This window comes from Blastocystis sp. subtype 4 (assembly GCF_000743755.1).
Source record: "Blastocystis sp. subtype 4 strain WR1 chromosome Unknown seqid_0089, whole genome shotgun sequence".
NCBI lineage: Eukaryota > Bigyra > Opalinata > Blastocystidae > Blastocystis > Blastocystis sp. subtype 4.
Window position 1 is genome coordinate 1 of NW_014569458.1, and position 26263 is coordinate 26263.

At 38.8% G+C, this 26263-nt stretch overlaps 14 protein-coding genes across 14 annotated transcripts; 8 read left to right on the forward strand and 6 right to left on the reverse strand.

The window, feature by feature from the left end:
- Positions 1–711: 711 nt before the first annotated feature.
- JH06_5994 (putative inactive 1-aminocyclopropane-1-carboxylate synthase-like protein 2) lies at positions 712–973 on the forward strand (the record flags this gene model as incomplete). Its single annotated transcript, XM_014672489.1, has 2 exons — positions 712–789; positions 821–973. The coding sequence occupies 2 exons, from the start codon at positions 712–714 to the stop codon at positions 971–973; spliced, it is 231 nt and encodes a 76-aa protein (XP_014527975.1).
- A 109-nt stretch (positions 974–1082) lies between these two features.
- On the forward strand, positions 1083–2405 carry JH06_4603 (protein kinase; the record flags this gene model as incomplete). Its single annotated transcript, XM_014672483.1, has 5 exons — positions 1083–1222; positions 1243–1312; positions 1344–1908; positions 1939–2305; positions 2336–2405. The coding sequence occupies 5 exons, from the start codon at positions 1083–1085 to the stop codon at positions 2403–2405; spliced, it is 1212 nt and encodes a 403-aa protein (XP_014527969.1).
- A 26-nt stretch (positions 2406–2431) lies between these two features.
- Positions 2432–2742, forward strand: JH06_4604 (hypothetical protein; the record flags this gene model as incomplete). The annotated part of the gene is made up of 2 exons (XM_014672484.1): positions 2432–2546; positions 2576–2742. 2 exons carry the CDS (start codon positions 2432–2434, stop codon positions 2740–2742), a joined length of 282 nt encoding a protein of 93 aa, XP_014527970.1.
- A 275-nt stretch (positions 2743–3017) lies between these two features.
- Positions 3018–3490, forward strand: JH06_4605 (putative tyrosine-protein phosphatase; the record flags this gene model as incomplete). Its single annotated transcript, XM_014672485.1, has 5 exons — positions 3018–3080; positions 3111–3215; positions 3246–3316; positions 3346–3373; positions 3407–3490. The coding sequence occupies 5 exons, from the start codon at positions 3018–3020 to the stop codon at positions 3488–3490; spliced, it is 351 nt and encodes a 116-aa protein (XP_014527971.1).
- Positions 3491–3885: 395 nt separating this feature from the next.
- On the reverse strand, positions 3886–4232 carry JH06_4606 (hypothetical protein; the record flags this gene model as incomplete). The annotated part of the gene is made up of 2 exons (XM_014672486.1): positions 3886–3927; positions 3978–4232. The coding sequence occupies 2 exons, from the start codon at positions 4230–4232 to the stop codon at positions 3886–3888; spliced, it is 297 nt and encodes a 98-aa protein (XP_014527972.1).
- Positions 4233–4572: 340 nt separating this feature from the next.
- On the reverse strand, positions 4573–6107 carry JH06_4607 (hypothetical protein; the record flags this gene model as incomplete). Its single annotated transcript, XM_014672487.1, has 7 exons — positions 4573–4993; positions 5022–5312; positions 5343–5377; positions 5408–5526; positions 5557–5743; positions 5772–5888; positions 5910–6107. 7 exons carry the CDS (start codon positions 6105–6107, stop codon positions 4573–4575), a joined length of 1368 nt encoding a protein of 455 aa, XP_014527973.1.
- A 2579-nt stretch (positions 6108–8686) lies between these two features.
- On the forward strand, positions 8687–10007 carry JH06_4608 (dead-box ATP-dependent RNA helicase; the record flags this gene model as incomplete). The annotated part of the gene is given in 4 exon segments (XM_014672488.1): positions 8687–8738; positions 8752–8798; positions 8829–9063; positions 9094–10007. The coding sequence occupies 4 exon segments, from the start codon at positions 8687–8689 to the stop codon at positions 10005–10007; spliced, it is 1248 nt and encodes a 415-aa protein (XP_014527974.1).
- A 110-nt stretch (positions 10008–10117) lies between these two features.
- JH06_2814 (GDP-fucose transporter) lies at positions 10118–11321 on the reverse strand (the record flags this gene model as incomplete). Its single annotated transcript, XM_014672471.1, has 6 exons — positions 10118–10570; positions 10603–10819; positions 10850–10915; positions 10946–11060; positions 11090–11157; positions 11182–11321. 6 exons carry the CDS (start codon positions 11319–11321, stop codon positions 10118–10120), a joined length of 1059 nt encoding a protein of 352 aa, XP_014527957.1.
- A 276-nt stretch (positions 11322–11597) lies between these two features.
- JH06_2815 (hypothetical protein) lies at positions 11598–12059 on the forward strand (the record flags this gene model as incomplete). Its single annotated transcript, XM_014672472.1, has 4 exons — positions 11598–11787; positions 11819–11874; positions 11907–11958; positions 11989–12059. 4 exons carry the CDS (start codon positions 11598–11600, stop codon positions 12057–12059), a joined length of 369 nt encoding a protein of 122 aa, XP_014527958.1.
- Positions 12060–12219: 160 nt separating this feature from the next.
- On the forward strand, positions 12220–13998 carry JH06_2816 (hypothetical protein; the record flags this gene model as incomplete). The annotated part of the gene is made up of 7 exons (XM_014672473.1): positions 12220–12312; positions 12343–12479; positions 12509–12571; positions 12602–12701; positions 12732–13313; positions 13343–13456; positions 13486–13998. 7 exons carry the CDS (start codon positions 12220–12222, stop codon positions 13996–13998), a joined length of 1602 nt encoding a protein of 533 aa, XP_014527959.1.
- Positions 13999–14102: 104 nt separating this feature from the next.
- On the reverse strand, positions 14103–14503 carry JH06_2817 (hypothetical protein; the record flags this gene model as incomplete). Its single annotated transcript, XM_014672474.1, has 2 exons — positions 14103–14442; positions 14463–14503. 2 exons carry the CDS (start codon positions 14501–14503, stop codon positions 14103–14105), a joined length of 381 nt encoding a protein of 126 aa, XP_014527960.1.
- Positions 14504–20475: 5972 nt separating this feature from the next.
- On the forward strand, positions 20476–23896 carry JH06_2818 (hypothetical protein; the record flags this gene model as incomplete). The annotated part of the gene is made up of 9 exons (XM_014672475.1): positions 20476–20888; positions 20919–21058; positions 21087–21265; positions 21296–21552; positions 21583–23031; positions 23062–23197; positions 23228–23406; positions 23437–23805; positions 23836–23896. 9 exons carry the CDS (start codon positions 20476–20478, stop codon positions 23894–23896), a joined length of 3183 nt encoding a protein of 1060 aa, XP_014527961.1.
- Positions 23897–24216: 320 nt separating this feature from the next.
- JH06_2819 (hypothetical protein) lies at positions 24217–24643 on the reverse strand (the record flags this gene model as incomplete). The annotated part of the gene is made up of 2 exons (XM_014672476.1): positions 24217–24572; positions 24619–24643. The coding sequence occupies 2 exons, from the start codon at positions 24641–24643 to the stop codon at positions 24217–24219; spliced, it is 381 nt and encodes a 126-aa protein (XP_014527962.1).
- A 44-nt stretch (positions 24644–24687) lies between these two features.
- JH06_2820 (dolichyl pyrophosphate man9 c2 alpha-glucosyltransferase) lies at positions 24688–26200 on the reverse strand (the record flags this gene model as incomplete). The annotated part of the gene is given in 5 exon segments (XM_014672477.1): positions 24688–25112; positions 25142–25772; positions 25803–25913; positions 25944–26103; positions 26118–26200. 5 exon segments carry the CDS (start codon positions 26198–26200, stop codon positions 24688–24690), a joined length of 1410 nt encoding a protein of 469 aa, XP_014527963.1.
- Between the last annotated feature and the right edge of the window lie 63 nt (positions 26201–26263).

The following is a 26263-nucleotide window of genomic DNA, read 5'->3' on the forward strand; positions in this document are numbered from 1 at the left end:
TTTGATGCTGGTGATGCCTATATTGTGATTACTCCTGGTTTTGTGAAGTTCTCTCGTGATATGTCTTTACGTAATGGTGCTGTGATGTACAAGGCAGATATTTCTGAGAACAATTACATCGTGACTGAGGAGATTCTGGAGAAGACTCGTCAACAGGCAGAGGCTGAGGGTCATCATGTGAAGATGTTGATCGTGACTAATCCTTCCAACCCTACTGGATATGTATATTCAGAACAGGAGTTGCGAATGATGCTGACCTGGTGCAGAAAGCACAATCTCCATCTGTTCTCAGATGAGATCTATGCTCTCTCAACCAAGCCTCGTGAACTGTGCAAGGAGGGAGAGCACGAGTTCGTGAGTTATGCCAAGATCATTGAGGGTGACTCTAAGACTGATGATGTGACTGTATTGTGGGGTATGTCAAAGGATTTCGGTCTCTCTGGTTTCCGTTTCTCTCTTCTCTGGACCAAGAACACCGATATGTTGCGTGCCTTTGCTGAATTGGCTCACTTCTGTGAAGTATCTTCAGTGTGTCAGACTGTGATTGCGAACATGCTGAATGATGAGGAATACATTCAGGATCATATGCATACCCTGCGTTACAGTGTTTGGGAAGGTCGTAAGATTGCTGAGGATTTCTTCAAGGAGAATAATATTCCTTTCATTCCTGGAACTGCTGGTTATTTCTGTTGGATCAATCTGAAGGACTATATGATTGGTGATACCTTTGAGGATGAGGAGAAACTGTACAACTATATCTATGAGCATGGAAAGGTGATTATTTGTCCTGTAAGTGTGGTGAAGGATGAATGAGAGATAGGGAAAGTCGTTCTTTGCTAAGGAAGCTGGATGGTTCCGTATGGTATTCACCTGTTATACTCATGAACATCTGAAGTTGGCCTTGGATCGACTGAAGAAGGCTTTGGAGGAGAGAAAGCAGGATATGGAGGTTCCTTCCAAGAGAAGGTGTTAGTTGATTTAGCGTTTCTGTTTTGTCTTTGTTGTATACATTAGTAAGATTTATTTCCAGGTTATTGGCAACAGTTATTATTGTTGTTGCTAGAAGAAAAGGTTTGTATACAATGGAGAAAACGGATTTGGAGAAGTATGGATTAACAAAAGCACAGAAGCAACGTGCCGAGATTGCTCGAGAGTATTTTGCAAATCGTAAGGCACAGACAAAAATCATTAAACAACGGATCTGTGATAGGAAAGACGCTGAGTGAAGTTGATAATTCGTAGACACACAGAGCTAAATCAACTCTTAAGCAGTCAAGGACTGTCTGAAGAAGAGAAAATCGTGCAAATTGAAGTAGTTTAATGTGCATGTGTTGAGAACGTAGAAATACAAACATGCAGAAAGTATGCGGTTGAGGTCGATGAGAAGAAAGATGAAATTATCAGATTTCGAAATGTTGAAGACAGTTGGGAGAGGTGCTTTTGGTGAAGTTCGACTAGTGAAGTATAAGGAAACAGGAGAAGTGTTTGCGATGAAGATTATGCTGAAGGAAGTACTAATGAACAAGGATCAAGTGGAACACATTCGGGCCGAAAGGGATGTTATGACCGTTGCAGATAAACAATGGATTGTTACATTGTATTATACGTTCCAAGATGATGAAAATCTTTACATGATCATGGAGTTTTGTAGTGGTGGTGATATGATGGGTCTTCTGATCCGAAAAGATATCTTTTCGGAGGCGGCAACTAAATTTTTCATTTCTGAGATGATCCTCGGAATTAGTAGTCTTCATAAGCTAGGTTATATTCATCGTGATCTAAAGCCGGACAACTTTTTGCTGACCAGTAAAGGTCATGTGAAGTTGACAGATATGGGTTTGTGCAAAAAGTTGGATCAAACTATCAAGCTGGTCAAGAAGCCTGAGACATCGGAGGGTGATTCTACTGGTAGTAGAGTTTGAATGGGCTCATTGATAGAAGCTATAGAGAACGAGCCTCATTGCACTCATCGTTCTCGGGAATTGGCCTACAGTACCGTAGGAACGGCTGATTACGTGGCTCCTGAGGTATTTGAAGAGCGAGGTTATGGAAAGGAAGTGGACTGGTGGTCTTTAGGAGTGATCATGTTTGAGATGCTAGCAGGGTTTCCTCCCTTCTATGCAGATGACGCTGGTACAACATGTCATAAGATTCGTCATTGGAAACGATACTTCAAAATCACTGATACGATTCGAATGAATTGTTCTCCAGAGTGTGTTGACTTTATTGAACGATTGGTTTGTGATGCAGACCATCGGATGGGAAAGAATGGTGTGGAAGAGATCATGAAGCATCCTTGGTTGAAGTAAGTAAGAATAGATTTGGTAATCTGTAGAGACGTTGACTGGGACAATCTTATCAATCAGAGAGCTCCATACGTTCCTGAAGATGCAGAGTTTGCATGAAATCTGTTACCTCATCTTCTAGACAAATGGATGCGTTATTGAAGCGAATTGAGGCTACTCCCTCATCAGCTCCTGAGTTCCCCCAGTTAATTCGAATATTGGCCAGAAACTGTGATAACTTCCCGGAAAAGCCTTTAGATGGTATTAATTGGTTTGTGGATTCAGAGTAGGGAGAGGTTATGGAGGACAGAAACTGTTTATGAATGGAAGAAAGGGAATGAGTGAGTTTATCGGATATACATTTAAACGGGAATCAGAACCTTCTGTAGCTGAAGTCATAACCAGTCCACAGTCATTAATCGATCCTGTAAATGATAAAGATCTATTTGATAAATAAGTCTGTTGTTTGTTTGTTACTCATCTTTGTTACGATTATTCTTAACGTACGAGATGAGTTATTGTTGGCAAGGGGAGAAGCAGGACTTCTATTTGCCAATGATCAATTTTGATACAGTAACGAATGGTTTGTATCGATCTGGATTTCCCCTTCCTCGGAATATGCCTTTTATCCACAAACTGGGAATCAAGACGATAATGTAGGTTATCCGACGTTGTACTGATTGAAATAGATTTATTGAACCAAATCAAGAAGATAAACCATATGTGAAGGAAATGGCTTCGAGATGTGCTGATTGTGGTATTCGATATGTTTATCAACCTCTTGACGTTCGACTTGTATGTCTGGGAATCGAGAATAAAGAATAGTATCCAAGTGATCCAGCAAAGGTGTGCAGTTCTTTGGAAGCAATCTTCGCAATTCTTTTAGATCAAACTAGTTACCCAGTTTTAATCAACTGTCTTAAGGGACAGGTGTGGCTTGGTGAATGATATAACGAGTAGCACTATACTGGGATTCTTGTTGCCTGTATTCGTCGTTTACAGCAGTGGTCTATGTCATCAATTCTCTTGGAGTTGGAGTGTTGAAATGGATTGAACATAGGTTTTCTCATTTTGAAAAGAAGATCTTGGTATATGATATGGTTTTGGTCGAGTTATTTAAGGTAAAACTAAATGCGGATCCTGCTCGTCTTCCTTCATGGATTACTGTAGATCAGTATGAGGAAGTCAAAGTATTACTTCAATGAGAGTTGTTGTATATAAACTTTTCGAAGTGTGAATTATCTGTCTGTTCAGATAACATCATTCCCTTGAATTCAATCCCTACTCCCTCATATGATTAGCAAAATAGATAACAACAAGAAAATGAAAATAAAAGATACTTTGAAATATCAGGAGATGGATCTTTGCTTAATAGATCTAACAGCTGGAAATCATTCACTTTAATAAAAACCTACGTAAGTAGAAGGTACACATGAATAACCCCATTGTAATACGTATTCAATTAGTCCATTCTTTGTATAACTCTCTGGAATCACACATATCCGAAGTCCTGGTTTGTCCTCATCACTCTCCACGAGAGATCGTACTTCAAATGAGAGTCTCGAGTTGGTTACTGCCACATTTCCACCTCCTCCGCATATTATACGTTTCCACTTTTCGGAAGAAGGTGTGAGTTTCCCAACTAAAATAATTCTATGTAACAATCAACTCCAATGAGTACCTTGCTCCTACAAATACAGGTGAGCCCTCTATACGTCTACGACGAATGACTGATCCATCGATTCGACTCTTCGGATCCACTTCACACCATTCATAGGCTTCTTCAGAAACCCATTTACCAGCTTTCTCACAAGCATCCAAATAGGTTGGTTTCAGAATCCACATACCGCAAGCAATCGCTCCTAAGAACTTCTCAGTTCGTTTAGGTGAAGCCGTCAATAAATGAGTAGCTTCAGCAGCAAATGTGCTAATTGTGATGGAGATCATTTGTACATACTCATGCGTCTGAATGTAACGTCCTCCGAGATAAGTGATGATTTGAACTACTCGATCAGTTGAAGTATCACTACTAAGAAGGAACACTCTAGATCAGAGAAATCTTCCAAATCCACTTCTCCGAGATAGTTAGGTGCAGGCGTTTAGATTGGGGAGAGACCGAATGTGGCGATGAAGATGACTGAGAAAAAATAGATGGACGTTTGGATAGTGTCGAGTGTGGCTGGGAAGAGATAAACAAAGAATTCTCGCTTTCTACTGTATCTTGCGAAGTAGGGATATAATCATCAATCATTGGTATCACCGGACTAGATATGAAATGATTCTCTGATTAATACGATGGATCTATAGTTAACAGATTATCAACAATAATTCGATCCTCTTCCTGCAATTCACTAACAGATTCTTCTTCACAATCATCATGGAAGGATTCGTCCATTGAATAGTCATCTTCATTAACTCGTCTCCACTGTCGTAAGCAAGCAAAAAGCCATTCCACTCGTACAATCTTCAAATGTCCCTTCCATAGTGATGCTGCATGATACTTATCACTACAAATCAAGTCTATTATCATCTCCTTCCTCATCGTATTGGCACAAATAAGATGTGTTGAGAGGTCCTTACACAGAGAACCAAGATAACAGGCTCCCATAGTATCAATAGCACATTTCACTTCTTCACGAGTGGGATTTGTTTCGGCTGTAAATCCAGTCACACTGATTAAGCATTCTCGAAGTTCAGGAACAAATGATCTATCTGATAATCGATCAACAGACGTACGAAGGGGAAGGAAAAAATAGAATTGATTCCCATGGATTCAATGATGTAATGTCAATACAGGCAAATCGATCAATACATGAATACAACCAATTACTAGACAGGATGAAGACAGAGTATTCTCCAAGGACTTGTTGAATTCGGTTTCTTTGTGACTGATTCATAAATGGACAGATTAGATGTGTAATATGTTTCTGAATAGCAGCATTCAGTGAATCCTCAAGCGTATCTAGATGTCGTAATACCGTTCCTCCCATCTTTTCAACTGCATATTTCAAGAAGAACTGTTCTTGTCTAAACATGATTCCATTTATCTTCACTCACTCATCAAGATTAGGAAGAAATAGGAACGAAAGTCCCTATCATAATCAATTCCCATATAAATTTACATCAAATAAATGGTGATAATTGGTTTCTGATTGATCAAATAGTAAGTTTACCGAGTTGTGGACATCATGTTCCCACTCAACTCCAAAAGGTGTCGCGGGAATATCGATCTTGGCAGATTCTATTCATTACTCCGATTCATATTCATTACCCTCTGAATAAGGTTTCATTAGAAAAGGAGTTTCATCAACATATGATCTAGAGTAAATACAAGATTCCAGCCAAGTATCCCTAACAATTCGAACTTGGGGATACAAAGAGAAGAGGGTGGGCAGATCACTTAAAGAAGTATCGCATACAATCACATGAGTACATCGACACATTACTGACCCTAATACCTAGCTGAAAAAAAGAGAATAAGAATACTTGAGCACCACGATGAATACAAATCGGTAAATAAAGTTGCAAGATGGTCTGCGGACAATTATAAAAAGAAAATACAAATCCTGAAAAAAAGCAAAAGGGGTCTGCAGAATAACATCGCTATGAATGAATCATAAAAACAAAATCAACAGTTGGAAGACAGTAATTCAGAGATTGGGAAATGAACACCCATTTTGGAATCACACAACAACAAAACCCATCAGGAGTAAACAGCTCTTTGATCCTCTCATATTCCGATGTATCACAGATAATATGAGTAGTATCCTTTGTTACAGTTTTCATTTCAGTCCCCTTCCCAGAATTCAGCAATGAAATCATTGTTTCATAATGTTCTAATGATAGACAAGATATACTGGGACTGATATAATAGAATATATCCTTAAATACATCCCCACCTATACTCATGAATAATGTATGACAACAATCAAAAAGCAACTCTCAGTTATTCAAATACTTATAATAGCGATTTGGATGAAGGGTATAGACAAGTCCCTAGAATCAACAAGAATAATCGAATCTACCTTTTTCGTTTGGGTTCTAACAATTTCTTCCAACTTAATTAAGGCATTTAAGTATTCATTACAGCGAATTGTACTCTCATTTACCAAGACCACTACTTCTTTTAATACTCTATAATCATATAACTGTAAATATAAAGTACACTCCTTCCTTCTTCTTCGATGCGATAAATTGAAGAATCCGTTCCATTGCAGCAATATCTTTCGAATTCTTAAGCCTCTTAGGAACATTTCCCTGTTGCCGCTCAAGAGAAAACACCGTTTCCTAAGAATCAGATCTTCCCTTCAATCTCACTCGAGAACGTTTCATTGATCCAATTTTAGGTACTTTGGATACTGAAGTACTTCCAGAACTTTCTGAGCTCGATATGCCTATCCTTTAGATAGAACACCAAATTTGAACCATTTATGGACTGCTTTGATGCATTTTCATTTTCTAACTCTTTTGTGGTTGTCGGCTGCGGTTCACTTTCAATCTTTGGCTATTCTCTTAGAGCAATATATATAGGATACGGAATTAGAATCTTTTGAAACGGGAAGAATAGAGTGAGAAGCAGACATAGATAACATGAATCGATCAAGATTGTTCAATGCTCTCTGAATCACCGCTTGTGCTTTACCGAATTCGTGAAGCCTATCTCCAAATGCATCAATATGTTCTGATAACTCAATTAGAAGACTAGATATCATTTCCATGTTCTGTTACTGTACTCTGAAAGGGTTTCATATTCAGACATGAGAAAGTCAATAAATATGATACTACAACAAAAACTGAACTCCAAAATAAAGTGTGTTTCCTCAGGTGATTTCTCTTTCAACTCTCAGATGATTATAAACATCGAGGATCTGTATGGAGAACCAGTTGCAATGGAGAAAACGTTGTATGATATCCATGTCAATGAAGGCTTATCTCCTGTTGAGTAAGAGAATAATTTATTCTTTACAGTAGTGTAGAAGAGGTCTGTGCATTAGAAAGGGAGGGATATCAGACGTACAACACCTATGAGTTGTTTTTGTTAGAAAAATTTAGACATAGTTCAGACGATCGAAGGTCAATGATACTCAGTGTTAGGACAGTAAAGTGGTGTATTGTTCTTTCTTGGGTAGTGTAGATTTGTGTTTCTCATTCTAGATTGTGCTTTGTCTTTTGAATCCGATTTGTTCAAAGATTGGACGATCCTTTCTTGGCTGGCTGTGTCCTGGCTGCTTAATCTGCAGTATTCTTGTGTTTATCTCGGTGTTTTTCTATCATGACCTTTTCATTTACATTATATCCTTATTTGATTCTCTTGAGGCATCCTTCATCCTAGTCGCTGTACTTTGCATCATTGACTGTTATCGCTATGATTAGTCTTTTGATATACGCTATATATCTGTTGTGTACATATGCTACTAATGAAGTGATTCTTCTCTTTGGAATTACCGTGATTCTTCTCTCTATCTATGTAAGCCATTTATTGTAGTTTCAATTATAGGTAATAATGCTTTGCAAGGTAATCGAAATCCACAAACTAATGCCTCTTTTTGATGACGATGGTACATATATCATCTAATTTTGATTGTAGATCTTCAGAATCTAAAGAGTGAAGAGCGCTTATGCGGCTTTGCTGGAGGATGCCGGATCGCTTCAAAAATAGCCGGTAAGTAATTACGGATTACTTTTGAGTTTGTTGTTGAGACACATAAGCCCTTGGAAGGATTGGTTTCAGATTCAACGTATACATAAAGATAATCCCTTTATAGTCCAAAAAGATTTTTGTAAGAAGAAATAATAGTTTGGGATACCTAAATCACTAGAAAGTCGATATTCATCCCCAATGATTCGAACCAAACAACATAAGCACGCAACTATTCACTCTTCTCTCCATAAATGTTCTCTCTGTCCAGATCCTTCATCATGTCCCGAAGTGAGTTTGTTTCCTTATCCTACATCATTAACCTGTTAATAGCAATTCAAATACAATGAACTTCTTTCCATAGTAAAAAGAACAACCACCTACTGCTATATAGATCACATGTTCCCAAGGCTCTATAAGAGGATTAAAATACAATCAACAAAAGAAATCAATCCTTACCTCTCATATACGGGAGTTTTCTAAGGGAAATACAGCTTGGTAAGCAGTCCAATGCAACAACCAGTGAATCCAGCTAAGAAACTCATATCGATGTATTCACTTGATCAATCAATCTGAAGAAAACGACACTTGTAATTGTTGCACAAATAGGGTGTATTTACGGTATTCCATGAATGGATGGTGATTCCAACGTGCTCTTCTATAGAAACAAGAGGTATAAATGCCTCTCCAGAACTGGAGTTGAAATCGGTATTGATTCCTTATTCACGATCCATTTTATTACCAATATCATTTATTCTAGACAATGAGCGCTACTGGTGTACCAAGTGAGTTGAGAAGAGTGATGAAAATGGAGAGTAGATTCGAAAGGATACCATCGTATTGATCCCCGAAATGACAACAGAGTTCAGACAATTGTATGAATTGTTGAAATGAGTTGAGTGTAGGATGTGAAACCGATGGAAGGAGAAGAATTCGAGAAATATGGTCTGAAAGAAGATATTCTGAAGGCCTTATGTGAAAAGGGATGGGAAAAGCCATCTCCCGTCCAATCTCAGACAATTCCCGCAATCTTATCAGGGAAGGACGTATTAGCCCGTTCCAAGAATGGTACGGGAAAGACAGGAGCGTATGTGATTCCATGTTTGAATCAGGTTGATACAAGTGTAAATGCCATTCAAGGTAGGACTCAATCTTCCAAATAACGTGTAGTACTAATTCTGGTTCCAGCCCGTGAATTGGCATTGCAGACCAGTCGTGTAGTGAAGGAGATAGGTCAGATGATGAAGATAAAGTCAATGGTGTGTTTTGGTGGTCAGTCACTGGCAGAGGATCTGTATCGTCTTCGTAAAGGTGTTCAGGTTCTTGTTGGAACGGCTGCTCGTATTCTGGATATCACGAAGCGAGGTCACTGTGACCTGAGTCAGTGTAAGTATCTGGTGTTGGATGAGGCTGACAAGATGTTGTCAGACAACTTCCGTCCTGTAGTGGAGGAGATCATTGAATTCCTCCCTACAGAGCGTCAGATCATGTTGTTGTCAGCTACCTTCCCCACAGCGGTGAAGAGCTTCGCTGATACATACATGCATACTCCGGTGATGGTGAATATGATGGAGGAGTTAACTCTGCATGGAGTGACACAGTACTATGTGTTCTTGGAGGAGCGTCAGAAGGTGAATGCCCTGCACACACTGTTCTCAAAGCTGGAGGTGAATCAGTCGATCATCTTCTGTAACAGTGTGGCTCGTGTAGAGCTACTAGCGAAGAAGATTATCGATCTGGGGTATAGTTGTTTCTACATCCACTCGCACATGCCTCAGGAAGATCGTAATCGTGTGTTTCACAATTTCACACGAGGAGCAGCTCGTCACTTAGTGTGTACAGATCTGTTCGCACGAGGAGTGGATGTGCAATCGGTGAATGTGGTAATCAACTTTGATCTGCCACAGAGCAGTGAGACGTATTTGCATCGAATCGGTCGATCGGGACGTTTTGGACACTTGGGCTTGGCTGTGGATTTTATCACAGAGAAGGACAAGGAGACATTCTACACGATCGAGCAGGAGCTGGAAACAGAGGTCCAGCCATTCCCCAAGGAAGTGGATCGCAACTTGTATTGCATCTAAGGATGAGGTTTTCGCCTCGTCGGGGAGGAGTTGTTTGTTCCAACAAGAAATCGTAGTATTGCTCTCACGGAATAGTCATTTTGTAAGGAAACAATCCGAAACACTTAAACTTACTCCTCATGTTTTGTAGGTAGAAGTGGATTTGCTTCACTCTCCTTTTCTTCGGAAGATACAGGCTTCTCCGTATTGAGAATACTATCAGCCTGCTTCTTGGCCTTCTCACGATCCATCTCACGACTTCTAACCAGCGAGTACATGAAGGTACCTCCAAGAACACAGAAGGTTCCAATAGCCGAACGAAGCGACATCTTGTCTTTCAAGAAAATCACTGCGATAAGAGTTTGAACACAAGCCTTTGCGGTACCAGCAATATTGTGAGTGAGTGGAGAAGTCAAACTGATCTGAGCAATGGTAATAATGCCAATGAGGAATCCGAAAATACCAGCTGTGTTCATGACTCCCCAGAATAATAAAGACTTGAACGCCTCTAGGTGCTCCATGATGATATTTCGCTCAAAGATGATGATTAAGGGAATGAACAGGAAGATGCTATTCGTATTGTTCTAGAAATCAGTTAACCTGGTTGCATTCGTACATAGAAACAGAGCCTCCAACTATTGTTATCAACAATGGAAATCATCTTTTTTGTATAGATGCTATTAAGAGACACAAACAGAGACGACATCACTCCAAAGATCGTTCCTTTCAGAGAAAAGTTGATCTCACCATCAGCACCAATATAAAAACCGAAAATGACTACACAGCAGCACAGAATCACTGCAATCGAAGTATGGATTCCTAGGAATAGGTAGCTATTCATTCAAATTCACAACTGGATCTACGAAAGAACCACATTAAACACAATCGTGAGAGAACGAGCAACTAAGTAGAATGAAACAGGAACATATCTAAGATTCAAATCAAAAAGCCAATAATACTTCAAGCAAAGGTTGTTAAAGGTAATCATACCTACAAAGATCAGAGACAATGGCATGACTCCCAAGCCAGTTCGAATATTGTACCGCTGCTCAGGGAACTGATTTAGACAAGAGGCTACAATCAAAATATCAAATCATCCATACATTTGCTTGTTTTCTTTCCCCATTCTCCCAAAATCCAACAAATAAGGGAAGTTAAGACACACTGATACCTGAATAATCATTGTAGAATGTACATAACGTACCAAGTAATGAAAAAAGGAGCTGAAATACTATTCTTTTTGGAGAGAAGGAACTTATTCATCAGTACCATCGAGATGGACACCACGAAATACGCAGTTACAACAAGGGCAATCTTCAGTTTTTCTCCGATCATTGTATGGTTATAATACTAACCTATTGTGTCGATTCAGCACCAACCAAACTGACGAATCTGATTGGCTGGTGAGACAGACGCTCTTTCTCAACAAATCTTGTTTGAGTCAAGTTCAAATTGTGGGGTAGAATTGCCAATTGCAAAAAAAATACGAAACTGAAATCATCTACACACCATAGAATATGCCATTGAAACCAACGAAATAGTGTACTAAAGAATAGAATACGACTCCTTTGTTGAAACCGAAACGGAAGAAATGTCATAGATTTCTTGACCATGGATGATAACGAACTGATTTCGGTTTGCAACAACCTAAAGCAGCTCCAGAAAGTGATGATCGAGATTAATGATGTTGTGGAAGGAATGACGGATACGAACCTTAAGGAGAAGATGTCGAAGATGTCGTATTTGGAATCGGCCCAGATGCATCTTGTAATGGCAGAAATATCGATCAATATGTTTTATGGTTTGTTTTTATGATATTAGTCAATTTGTAGCTTACTTAAAAAGTAAAGGAGTCGACGTGTCTGAGCACCCAATTCAGAAAGAAATGGTATGTTCTAAATGATGTCAAATGATCTCTAGAAGCGTTTGGAAGAATACAAGAAGAAAATGAATGAAGTGCTTCACGGAAGGGGTTTGTCTTGAATATGAGAATAAAAGATAGAAATGCCGACAATGAGAATCGACAAAGAGGCCACAGCTAGGATCATTCAAAACAGTATTGGACAGCAGTAGTTACACATCTATGGTGTTTTTATTCATTGTTTGTTATTTCGAACATCCGAAGTCTTCCTTGCTTTTCCTATTAATTGTGAATAAAGTTTAAAACGTAATCCCTAAAAAGGATATAGCTTCGTTCTTCGTCTTAGGCATGCCTACTCATTATTCCATCTGAATGCTGCTTATCGTAGTTGCTGCAGCTGCAGGAGCTGGTGGAGCAGTTGGAGTTATCCTGCTGATCATGCTCATTGTCTACATACGCAGTCGAGTAGTGATGAATAGAAGGAGTGAACTGTAGGGAGTAAAGTGGATTGACAGCATTGGTATTCACTTTCTCACTTCCAAGAAGACGGGACATGTGGCGATTGTCCAAAGCCTTCTGACATTTCAAAATCAAGTTACATATGAATCGTTTATCAAAAAGTGGGGATCAATGTGAGAATCAAGGTTCAATCATAAACTAGAATCACCTGTTATCCTGTCTTTACTCATGTAGTTCGAAAGAGACGCTTGTTATGGTCCTATCTGTATTAATGAATTCAGTTGATTCCTTGTAGCGATGACAAGCACGAATTTGATATCTCAAATCATGTATTCTGTGTGGAAGAACCCATTACAATGGAGGAAATCAGTCAGTATTGTCAGCAGCAGATTCTTGTAAGGTCATTACTGCTTTCTCATGAGTAGGAACCATTGAACGAAGAGTTACCTTTGTGGCGAGTTATTATCTTCTCTAATCTCCGTAATTCCAATAACCAGACTTCCACAGAGCGAGTATCGCCTGAAGGAGAATCCGAACAACAGTCAGGCGAAAGCCCTTTACGAGACACTTCTGTGATCTTGCTCCGGTATCATCAATGTCTAGCTGATGATTTCTCTATGCTCCAACTCCTTCTCACCGAATCTCAACATATACCTGAAGTAGGGCTTTTGGAGCCGTGTGATTTCCAGGAATCAGTCGCTGACGATGCTTCTATCATTCGAGGATCCAAAGAACCCCCATCTCCAGAAGAGGAACCGCATCTCGATCCTGAATCACTTCAGATGGAGACAGCTCCTGTACAAGACATCCAATTAAATCCTCAAGTATTCAATCAACAGCCTCCAAAGCATTGTGGATTCAGATCCACGTACATGGGGAGTTATTGGAGAATGGTTGGAACAGCCAAGGACTCTGTGAACCCACTTCGAAGCAAGAAGATAGTGGATGCACCGAAAGATCGATTCTGTGAGTATCGTATTCTTGATACTACTATTGATGACTTGACTGTAGGAGAGAGGAAACGTCTTAACTCTAGGGTCTAAACAAGTATGATCTCACAGTGAATGATGCTATCCTTGGCTGTGTCTTTCATAGCATTTATTCATTCTTATATCCTCGTTTGCAACAAATGAATACGAAGCAACTTCATGTTAATTCACTTCTTTGTTGATAGAGTAGAGTTTGCTTTGGATCAACAGAAAGTCAAATCAATTCCTCTTCTCTCCATTATTAGATCGAGAGAAAGTCTTACTGAGCAATCGAGATGTATCTGCTTTGATTCTTCAAGTGCCTCTGACCCTGCAGAATCCATGGGATTGTGCAATGAATGTCCATCATCAACTCTGGATGAAGAGTAATAGTCAAGAAGCCCGTGTCGCTCAACGTTGGATGAAGTGGTGGGGATGGCTTCCTCGAGCTTGGGGTGATTCATCTTTTGCTAACTTCATGTCGGGTTATCATCATTGGATCACATGTAGTCGAAGAGGGAGTTTCTCTATTACTATGGTTCCAGGACCTCAGAACGTAACTTCTCTCAATGGAAATCCAATTACTTCAATCATCACAACAACTCCTCCAGTAGGTAATGAAGAGATGCATGTATCAATTATGTGTTATAACAACAAAGTATCAATGAAAAGAATCGTTCACTGTAGATCGCACTATCGATTGCTGCAAATGATACTGTGTTGAGTTCAGAAGATATAACCTCTCTATTGTCTTTGTGTAATCAAGATATGGAAACTATTCGTTCTAGGTTATCAATTGAGTCTTATCCTGTTTATTAACAAACACATTTAAACAGGTCTTGAAAACAGGGTACGAATTTCATTCTCCACTTCTTCTGGTTTGTGCAACAAATACCGCTTGCGATGATGGAGAGAGAATGGTAATGCGCTATACTGATTCCACATCACTTGATACTCTGCCAACATAGCTTCAGCAGCTTGAAGAATCTCTGCTTTCACTGTAGCATCTGGTACATCCACAAAGAACTCCGAAGGTACCAACTGTTCATAAATAGAATTGAATTCAGCAAAGATCTTCTTGATATAACGCCGATGTTCTTGTTGAATAGCCTTTCCATTGAAAGGAGGATCGATTCGATCCTTCGCCAACTCTGTTAAACGTTGCCATCTACTCATTATTATTCTTACAAATTCTTACGTCTGTGAGAGATAAGTTGAGTATTCTTCATCAAATACACGCTGGAAGAACCGAGGTATAAAATCGCCTGTATCGATGCCTCCTGATTCCAATGCTTCAGAACTATGATAATACCATATGCTTATTCGTACATGTAATGAAAGTTATTAAATAAGTAGAGATGGTTCTTAAATATGTCGAACGAAGACTGTGTACTTCGTACTAAAAACTGATACAGACTTAAGAGAACAGTAGCTACATCTTATCAAACTGTTCTTATTTACCTGTGTAACGTTGATAACATGTAAGAGAAGGATCAGCCATCACTACAGCATCAGGTGAAGTGAAACTCCTCAATGCTAATGAATTCAGTTTATCTGAGTAATGACCAATCATACGTAAATAATTGATAATCTATGAATAATAGTCTCTCACAATAACTACTGAAGTAGTGATATTGCTGATTGTAGCTTCATCATTCATTTTCTATCTCTTATTCCCTTCTCTCAATGCTACTTCATTATTTCTTCCAATCATCTCAAGAATTAGACGCATTAACTGACCACAATCTGACTGAACTTCTTGAATCATTTTGTTCCATTCTCCCAGAACTGGAGATTCTCCCTGATACTATCTAATCACATTCTGCTATGATTCATACCGTGAACAGACGCTGATATCGAGGTTCATCCTTTCCAATAAACTCCACAAACAGAGCACAACTAGTCACATTTCCACATAGCTCGCTGATATAACTGGTAACATCTGTTGTCTCTGTGATAGGACGATTCAGCAATGACTGAACTTCAGCTAGCGAGTCTTTTAGTTGGGAGATAAACTAAATATCAATCAGAGAATGCAATATTACCAAACTCAGGGACTCAGCCATAATCTTGGCAAATTGAAGATTCTCTGCTCCGAAGAGTTCGATTGTCAGAAGGAATTCAATTTCCATATACATCAAAACATGATAGTACACATGAGCCATAATCTCCATATTTGGTTTATTTCTAGAGATTATTGAAATGACTAACAAATGTACAAGTTATGCTTCTTTACATCCTCAATAACACCTCGAATTGTACGTTTTAAGAACATTGTCATAAAAGTACGGCAATCGTTCATAAAACCGTATTTGCCACATTTCATGAGTGTACTACTAATATCCTTAAGGATAATCAAATTTGCAGGAGATATTCCAAAAAACTCTTCAAATAGATCCTCTTTCACTTCAGGATCGACTTCATTGGTTACACAGGGAACATATGCAATCTATTCGTGATTCTAATTTAGGAATACAAACTCTTTCACCTTTCAGCAACTGGGCTAAGACGGTTGTACACTCTTCAACAAGTCTTTTAATGACATTGTTCTGGACTTCAATAAGTCTTGCTCGTTCTTTAAGAGAGGGATGATTTGTGATGTATTCAATAGCAGTATAGATCTCCACAAGTGCCTCCAAATATCTAGATATAAAACCAAACATAATATTAATACTCTTTGGGATTTCTCCGAAGAGCACCTGCTTCGATTTTCTTGCTGTTTCGAGTAAGAGCAGTACAATAATCATTAATCTATTTTTGATCATATCCAATAAAAGAAATCTACAATTTCAAGCTGGTTACTGTATTCCGTCATTCCATCGAGAGCATACCGAAACTGAAGAATATCCGATTTCATGCCTTTCATGAGAACTTCCACTTGACTCAATTCATCTTCAACGCTGTTAATGTTCTTAGTCACCTCTTCTTGGATTGTCTCATTATTCTGAACGATCTTTTTCAGTTTCTCTACTTCAGAAACGAATTGATCTTCCTTGCGCTCCATCATCCCCTGTATTTGTTGAAAACCGCCTGGATTTGCTAGCAGTTTGGAAAATGGAATTACTGAATTCGACTCGATTTCTGGATATGATGATTTGATTCTATCTTGTGTTCTTGGAGTAATCGTAATGAACTCTGCTAAGGAACCTGCAGAACAGCAGCCAATACAGCTAATGGACACAGAAGCAGCTTCAAAAATTGAACTGTACGAAAACAAGCGTAGGTTTTTCGAGATCTAGAATAATTCTGAAGATTTAAGTTTGGAAATATTATTGAGATGGTTTAAAGATAATTGGAATCATCTTACTGATGAAACACAGCAACACTTCCATGATTTGTTGCTCCATGCAAGTGAATCGATCAGTAATATACAATGCATGCATGACATATTCTTTACATACAAGGAAGTGGATGGTAGTGCTTTGGAGTGGGTTTTACATTAGAATTCCTTGTTGAATTGTATTCTGTGATCAAGGAAATCTTGACTGCAGGGTTTTCTATGTCACCATCCTTACCGATCATCCAAGGAGGACTCGCTTTGTATGGCCTACATGAAGATGAGAAGGGAGAAAACGCCACCATGACTTTACCTACATTCTCTCGTGATCCTAATGAAGTGTATAGGAATGAACTCTTTTGAATTGTAGAACTCACATCCAGATATGGCTTTCAGTATTGAATCCTGATTCGTTGAGACATATTGATTTGCAAACCTCTCAACATGCCAATCTCTTTACATTCCAGAGTGGAATGCAACAATTCCAGTTTCAACTTAACTTTCCAACTGTTTCCACTAAGGACTATGCTATCACTGTTCTTACAATGAATGATTCAAGGTGTTTCGATCAATTGATATTTTATTCATAGCTCTCCTCAGATCACCAAGATTCCTATTCACTTCCCTCTTCAAGATAACTCCATGTTGATGTCCTCGTGTCTTCTTACTATAACACTAAACTCACCTTCCACTGTTCTAGTCTATCTCAACTCTACACTCCAAGCTGAGGTTAATTTGCCTTTTGAGATTCCATTTGGTGATAGTAAACTCTCTCTTGGTGATGGTATGGAGAAAGAATCAAAGGATTCTCTCTCATTGAAAGATCTCATTGAGAAAGTTGAAGAAGGTCGTTTTCTAACTCTACTTTCATCTCTTGTTGTTTTGAAAGGTACCTTATCACCTGAATACCTCAATCTTTTGTTTGTTTATTCGTTTTCTGTTATCAGTAGAAATCTATTAGGACCTGTCTATTATCAAACAGGAAGTCTTCCACCATCCTTCAACGGAATGAACTCTCTTATTCCTCCAGAGACATCTTTGTTTGAATGGAATGCTAAGAAGTGTTCTGTTCATTATCGCATTGATTTTACTCCTAAAGTACTTCTCTAAAACACATATGAGAAATAGGATCATTATTGGTATTGCTATGTGAATGAACAGCGTAGTATGGATCTGGCTAATCAGATCCTTCGATCTGAAGATTGTGGTCAGTCTATACAATGTATTCGTTACTCAGATGAAGGCTTTTTGGTCTATCAGGGGCCTCCATATCCTCTATTCTCGTATAGTCGTAATGATTTTCTCATTTTCAGCACTTTCATCCATCTCCAAATGCGTTTTCTGAGAGATTTGATATGTCTCCTCCAACAGTGTTTTTCTAATCAGTGTTCCTCAGTTAGTAATCAGCTCCTGACTCTTATTATTGATTGTATTTCTCTGATGCTCCGTTTGGATACTACTGCTCTCATATCACTCTATCAGAATGATTTCATTTCTGTTCTCTCAGGTTGTCTGCAGTATTTCCCTTCTGGATTAAGTCTTACTTCTATTATTGATCATCTTCTCGGGCTTGTAAGTGTTGTGAGTTTCTTTCTCTTGTAGCTTCATACACTTCTTCAAGTGGATCACAGTACAAATCAAATCATTATACGTAAACTTTTATCAAACGTTCTGTTACAGCCAAGTCTATTTCATAAGGCTTCCTATGAACAGTGTGTGTATCTTCATGATCAACTTCTTCACCAAATCAATTCAATTGATTTGGTTTGTTCAAGTGTTTCTCTTCAAGTAATTTTTGTGCGTCTCATTCACTTTAGCAATATCTTGACTGTGTCATTCAGGGCTCTATCTCTCATCTCTCTTCTGTAGAATCGATTCTTGAACATTACTTACTTACGGCTGGTTTCTCTCCTCAACTTCAATCCACTTTCTATGAATCCTTCACGGTTTCTGTCTTCTCTTCCAATCCACTCCTTCTCTCCTCGTCTTCTCTTCGTATTTTCTTTCATTCGTAGGACATTCCAACGTGTTTGTCTCAAAGTATTCTCCTCAGGTATTCCCAAGAAGAAGTTGAGTCATGAGTGTACTGACAATCGAATCGGGAGTTTCATTCACCATCTTCTCAAGCATATTCAAAATCAAGAATCTCTCTCTAAACAAGTGGAGACTGGATATTCCAATCTTCAAGAAGGAGACAATCCAGTAAGCTCTGTTCTTTCATATGAGCCCTAGTATACTCTAGCTATTGAGGGCATCTATTTTGCAAGTTATGTTCTCTTCTCGATTCTCTCTGTACATCGCAAGACATCACTGCCTGAGGTTGAGTATCGCTATTATTCCTATGACTTTTGGTATTCCTGTTTGAGTCGTCTTGATGATATGAATTACGAATCACTCTCTCCTTCTTCTCGAAATACGTTTATACAGCTGGCTAGTTTGTATGAAGCATGGTTGTGGAATGGACAAGTGGATCAGACTGGCTTGTCATTTGATAAGATTCTTCATCCCAAATGTCTTCCTCACTATCTGTTGTGTTTGCGATATACGTATGAACAGAGATTGTGAATTGATACTAGATTTGACATTCCACAAATCCACCAGTTTTTAGTAAGTTTGAAGGAAGTGATAACAGAAGATACGACTGTATTGTGGGATGATTCTTCGGATTCAGAAGAAGAGATTCCTGAGAATACTACTCATCTTCTACTATCATTCCAGTCATCTGTGAAAGAACTTGTCTTGTTGTATCGGCGTTCTCAAAACGAACTAGTGCTTGTGAGATTGATTGAAGAGATTCTTAGTGAACTTCTCTTCCAAGATATCGAGTTTTCTAGCTTTTCTAATAATCTGTCATATTTTGTATCATTTGTGGTATTGAATGAAACGGAAACAGAAGGATCTCATCTTCTTGGAGTTGTGCTAATGGGTATCCTTCAACGTATTTTTTCTCATCAATTCAAGCCGTCCCCTACCAAGTTTACAAATCTACGAATGATACTTGATGCTGTAGAGGAAGTGGGTGTTGTGGATCAGAAGCAATTCAGTCAGTATCATCAATATCTCCTTGGAATGTTCCAACGTGAGGCCCTTCCTTATCCTGAGCTTCATAGCAGCAATGATGGAGTATTATTAAATGAACAGAATACTTCTGAACAAATGAAATCTCTTCGAGATAGTGTGGTTTCCATGTTGGGTTGTTCTGAGAATATTACTGAAGCCACAGCTCTATCAATGTATGATGATCACAAGACAGTTCTATTTACAGAGAATCTGATAGAGAATGTGAACGTGATGAGTTCAGTGATACCTCTGATTCAACATCTGATTCAACAGAATCACTCCTCTCATTATGATTCCCAATTCTGTGACTATGGAATGGTCATTCTTCTTCGCAAGCTATATTACGAAATCAGTCAGTACAAGAATCATCTTCATGATAATCAAGAATCACTATCCATACTTCTCTCTACAATTCATTCTATTCTGACTACTACCATTGACTCAAGTTCTCAGTACTCTTACTTGGCTTATTCGTATTTGATTGGACTTCGTGAATGTTTCTCGTTACTTGAAGATACGAGTGATGTGTCAGACATAGTCGACCTATTGAAGAGAGAGCTTTTATTCGTTCTCAATTCAATCACACAGCAAGGAACTATTCCTCAGTATATCTCATTCTCTTCTGTTTGATTCTTTGTTCCATATGAGATGTAGAGTGTGAGTATTCAGTCAATAGAAGTTACAACGATTCTCAATCAAATCAAGGAACCTGTGATATGTCAAGTATTCGAATTGATTCAATCCATTCTGAAGGAACGATCTGTTCTTCTTTTTGGTCAGTTCCATCTCTATAAGGCTAGCTATCAGCATTTAACAATTAATACAAATCATGATGAATTTGGGAATTCCAAAAAATATCAAGATATGGTGGATAAGTTGGAAGACTATAATGAAGAAGTGCTGACTCGCCACAAAGAACGATGGATCCATCAAGAAGAACAAACATCATCCTTCTTCAACTCTCGTTTGAGTCTGTGGAGTGGTTTAGCAGATCAGTACCTGGAACAGGAACTTCATACATGTGAACACTATTTGACTAACTGCACCTATACGGTGATGGATCCTCATATCTCGGGAGATGGTGTTCGTCATAAGACAATGCGTGTATTACCTCCTACTGAAGTCTATCGAGCTGCTTCTGAAGTTTCTTGCAAATCTCGGGTTGCAGATGTAGAGTCATCACCTGAATCTGAGAGTGTAACTCCAGGAATTGATGAGAAGGAAGAATCCACTTCAGGCCTATTGTCAGCACTTCGTCGACTGACCAAAGGAACCAAGTATCTATCAGAGGGATTGATGAATGATAGAGATAGTGGAAAGAAGGATGGTTTGAAGAGTATTAATCATCAGGCTCTTCGTGTATCGACATATGATTTGTCATGGAACAAGGTGAGTTTTCAAGGTCATTATCTGATACTTCATCGATTAACTACTACTCCTCCTGATGGTATGAATTTGTATTGATTATGAACTAGATACTCGTGTGATTCCTACTCATGTACCTGTTATTCCTCATCCTTCTGTTACTATCATTGATCTCCATCAAGGCATGGAGTTATATAAGCGTGCTTATCATTGTCAACAGAGTGCATTGGAGTTATTCTATCGTTTCAATGGATTCACAGATTCATTATTCTTATTCTTCAGGAGTCAGGTTGGACTCATTTTGTGTTGTTATCAATAGAGAGATCGGGATGCTATATATTCTCAAATTGCTTCCAATCTCTCTCATCCTACTGTGATTCAGAAACTCAATGAATCATCTGAAGATGTGATGAAACGTCTGAATATTACGAAGCAATGGTGTGAAGGAGATCTCTCTAACTTTGAGTATCTGATGCAAATAAACCGTATCTCGGGAAGATCTCTTCAGGATATCACCCAGTATCCAATATTCCCGTGGGTACTTCTTGCTTATCCGCTTGAAGATATGGATACTAAGTAGGGAATGAAGAGAATGATTATTCTAAGTGATACACGTCTGTTACGAGATCTTACATTACCAATGGGAGCCCAGAATCCGCAACGTCTTGCTCATTACATTAATCACTATGAAATGATGTATGAAACCAAATCCTCTTCAGATGCCTTGTCTGAACCTTATTTCTATGGCTCCCATTACAGTACTCCATTAGGTGTGGTTCTTTATTTCCTTCTTCGTAAAGAACCTTTTACTCAGCTTCATGTCTGTCTTCAGGATGGTCATTTCGATCATCCAGATCGACTCTTTCATAGTGTACTGATTGCTGTGAAGAGTTGTTTGGAGTCCTTACCTGAAGTGAAGGAGGTATTACCTGAATGGTACTATGACGAATCTTTCTTACGGAATACGAATCATCAGTCCTTTGGAATCAAACAAGATATGAAGGAAGTATCAGATGTCACATTACCAAGCATGGGATCATCATCTCTTACCCCTTCCCAGTTCATATCATTGAATAAACAGGCATTAGAGAATGCTTATACAACATCTCTTCTTCATAACTGGATTGATCTTGTATTTGGATATAAACAGACTGGAATGGAAGCTGTGAAGGCTTATAATGTTTATTATCCACTCACGTATCCAGATAACATTGATCTAACAGAAATCGATGATAAACGTACACGAGATGCTGTTGTCATTCAAGCTTCTCACTTTGGCCAGTGTCCTCATCCTGTTTTCCATTCTGCTCATCTTAAGAAACGTCCAAATCTTCAAATGCGACGTAATCTCCGTGAAATGCTTCTATTGAGTAATCCATCAAGTATCTATGAACAAAACCAACCAGCCTGGATAGGAAAGTACTGTCGTATTCATGCTATCAGTGACTATGATGCTGAAGTTATGAAGGCTTGTTATGGGAACCTTCGTTATGTCCTTGGTTCTAGTAGCCAAGATCAATTCCCATCATCTCATCTTGCTTCAATCTCATGGCCAGTTGAGTCTTCCTATCCTTGGTGTATAACTGTGGACTGTAATGAATACACTGAACTAAGATTAGTGAAGATTGTATTGGATGCATCCCAAGCTCTCTCATTCAATTACAAACAGAATTGCTTCAAGTTAGAAGTCTTTACAAAAGACGAGACTTGGCGAACATGGCCTATAACCGCAGAAATGTCGATGCGTACCAATGAAGGAATTCAAACCCTTCTTACAACAGAACCTGTGGTTACTCGATATTGGAGAATTCACATTCTGGATATTCCTTTTATGCAAGGATTCTCCTTCACATCCACCTCCACTCGTTCTGCATACACTTGTGGTGATGTGAATCGCGATCTTGACTCGATTCCTCGTGTTACATTGACTCAGAAACCTGGTCCCATAGTACTACGTTTGGATGTTATGGGAATACGTTATTTCCCGCGGGTACCACCTCCAGGTCAGATTCTCCTGAATTCTGAATCTTTGATCGTGACTCAAATGAGTGTTTGGTTTGATTAATGTGAATGGATCACAAATAGGGGTTCGAATATTGCTGTGCTTACGAAGTCAAACGAGTTAGTATTGATGGATTTACAACGCCCTGGTCAGTCTGGTTTGTATCCACTATCTTTGATTACTATGAATCACTACGAATTCCTGTACATGCATCCATCTGTATGAGTCCTCCTAAGTTCTGATTCGTAGTTTCCAATTCTGTTCGTTCGTGATCACACTCCAGGAAGCCTTCTTCTGTTGGTGGTGACGAATACTACTCAGTCTCCTGATTCCTCGATCATTCGATCGTATTTGCGTGTGCGTCTCTTCACCTTTTCGGAGGTTGTAGCTGTGAGTTCAGATGATACTCTTCTTGTGGTTCAAAGCAGGTAGATACAAGAAATGAAAATGATTCATAGTAATGGAATTCTTCATACATACTACTTGGAGTATTACCCAGAAGACACTTCGATTCGACTGATTCTTCACCTATGTCCCAGCTCATCTTCAATTCTTCCTTCTCCTGTCTGTTATTCTTGTATTCATGTGATGAAAGATATGGATTGTGTCTTGATGTGCCAAACTACGGAAGAAGAGAGGAAGAATCGACTTCTGATTCTCTCTTCTACTCTTCAATTGAGAGGAACTATCCCAATCTCACACATTGTCGACTGTTTCATCACTCGTTATGGTATATTCGTTCTTCAGAACATGGAGACAACAAGTCGACTGGTGAAGTATGATTTCTGTGGTGTGGAGATCAGTACATGTGAAATCCAACACACTTGGTAAGATAAAGAAGGAAGGATTATTTGTAGTGTATGTGGTGCTGTGAATCAAGCAAAAGATGTTCTCGTGTTAGGTAGGGAAACTCAATAATTGAAACGATAGGTGATTGTGAGGGTATCTATTGGCTGGTGGATACGATTTGCAATGAAGTGAGGACTTGTATTCCTACTGGGAAGATAGCTCGACAAATTGTATTTGACCAAACTGATACCGCAGTATATAGTTTGACATCAGAGAATGTGATTATGGTTCATCAGTTGAATAACTGTCTGTCATTGAAAGATGTGGATTTTGAGGAATAATGTAATCTGTAGGAATCAACCGGGGTGTCTAAATCTTCTGGAAAGAAGAAATCTAAGCTGAAAAGTATCTTCCACTAGTGGATGTGTTTGTGAAAACAATGTAAATACTTAATGCTGATTAATCTCCGCCTCCAATCTCTTAACCCTCTGATCGAGGTTTTCCACACTATCAGAAATATCAACACTAACATCGGCCAATGCTTGTTCCATTTGATGTGCACTCTTCCAAATCTGTTGATATACAAAGAAGTATCCAGCAATCACAGTGAATACACAACCATATAAAAATGGTCTAAATGAGCTCTTCTTCTTTTTCGGAGTTTCTTTCTCGACCTTGGGATTAGGTTCTACCGGTTTGGCAGTTTCTGTAACTTTCACAGCTTTAGGTTCTGCAAGAGCTACTGTTTTACTAGCCTGCTCACTAACAATCTTTACAACGGGAGCATCTGTAAAGAAACGTTTAGCTATCGATAATGGTCCGATTCATTCTCATACATAGAAAAACGAGACCTGAAGCACGTCGGAGAGCATACATAATGGAACTCGAGTGTTATGAAAGAAAACAACAAATGACTAAAATCAACACGATTTCCGCAGATCCTCATATGTTGCCTGATACTGTATCCTGAGAATCATCAAATAGAACAATGAAAAGATTCCAAAAGAAAACGAAGAAACGAGAACACTATGTAGATCAGGATAGCGCGAAGGAGGTGGGACTAGATAAAAAACTGATAGTCCAGCTATCCCAATGTGAACTATAAAGGATAGGAAAGAATCAAAAGATTTGTGAGATGTGAAAGGAATGATGGATTTGGTGCTGAGACAGAAATAGAAAATGATTGTATATGCTACTGCAGGTAGAAGTGTTCCATCTTTGATGTACAGTGGGATCATTGAGAACGAAGCAGCAAGCTCAAAGAAAGACTTGATTGAACGATTCTGATCATTGTCGACAAGAAGCAATAATGGGATGAGAGGAAAGAGAATCGTCTTTTCATGAACTATATTTGAAAGCAATAGAGAAACCTACCATGATAAGAAAACAAAAAGAAGCCAATTGAGCATTCGAACAGACAATACAAAACACATTCCAGATCAGCATGCTTAGTAAGCATGTAGAGCGAAGGGATAATCGAAATGATTGTTCCGATGAGACAGAGGTTTTTCATTTGATTGAACGAGAAGTGTGAATTGAGTTTGACCACGTTATTGAGAGTACACCAGAAGGAAGCCACTTTGTCCTCAAAGAGCCAACGATTCCAAGGAAACATACGCGTGATTACAGCTTGTAATGATTGAAGAGGAGTGAGATTAGAAGGAAGATAAATGCAGAAAGGAAGAAAGAGGAGAGAGAAGGATACAATTACAGTAACACCAATCTTAATAAGATGGATAAAACTCTGAATATGAGAAATAGAAAAAGAAGAAACGTGTTGCTGAATACATTTTCGAAGAAGCCAGATGAAGAAGACGAGAGAATAATAAAGGGCGATTTGTTTATATCCAATGGCCATAACAAAGAAGAACGATCCTAGACAATCCCAATCGAGTTGAACGGCAGTAATAGCAAGAATCACAAATCCAAGGCAGACAGAATTGTATTGAAAATGAGCATGATCAATCAGAAGCAAAGAAGGGGAAAGAAGAAGACTCAGGAGAATCTACATAAACAAGTCTTGAATGATATGAACTTGGATTTGCGATTCTCTTGAATGGTTTTTAAGGAGGAGTGTGACGAAAAGAATGCATGAAGGAATGAAAACAATAAGATCAGAAAGAATAACAGATAATCGCATAAGAAGCTACACATTCAACTCATGAAGAATGCTTACAATAGATTGATCAGTCTCAATTCCTCGACTTGAGTGCAATGCCACTATCGAAGGGAAGAAATGATCCACAATCGAACCCATCAGATACTCATGAAAGGCAGTCAATGGAGGATAATCTAAACCCCAATACTGAAGATCATTATCCTGAGTATTCCGATACCTAGGATGAATAACAAGAACAGCTCCAACCAATCATATCGGGGCAAATGAACAGTAATCTCCATCCAATGCCGTTGTGCTTCCATATCTCCAAACATTGGTGGTTTTGCATGTCCTAATATGAATTAAGATGCAGTATCCTACCGGAAAAGCTGTTCAAG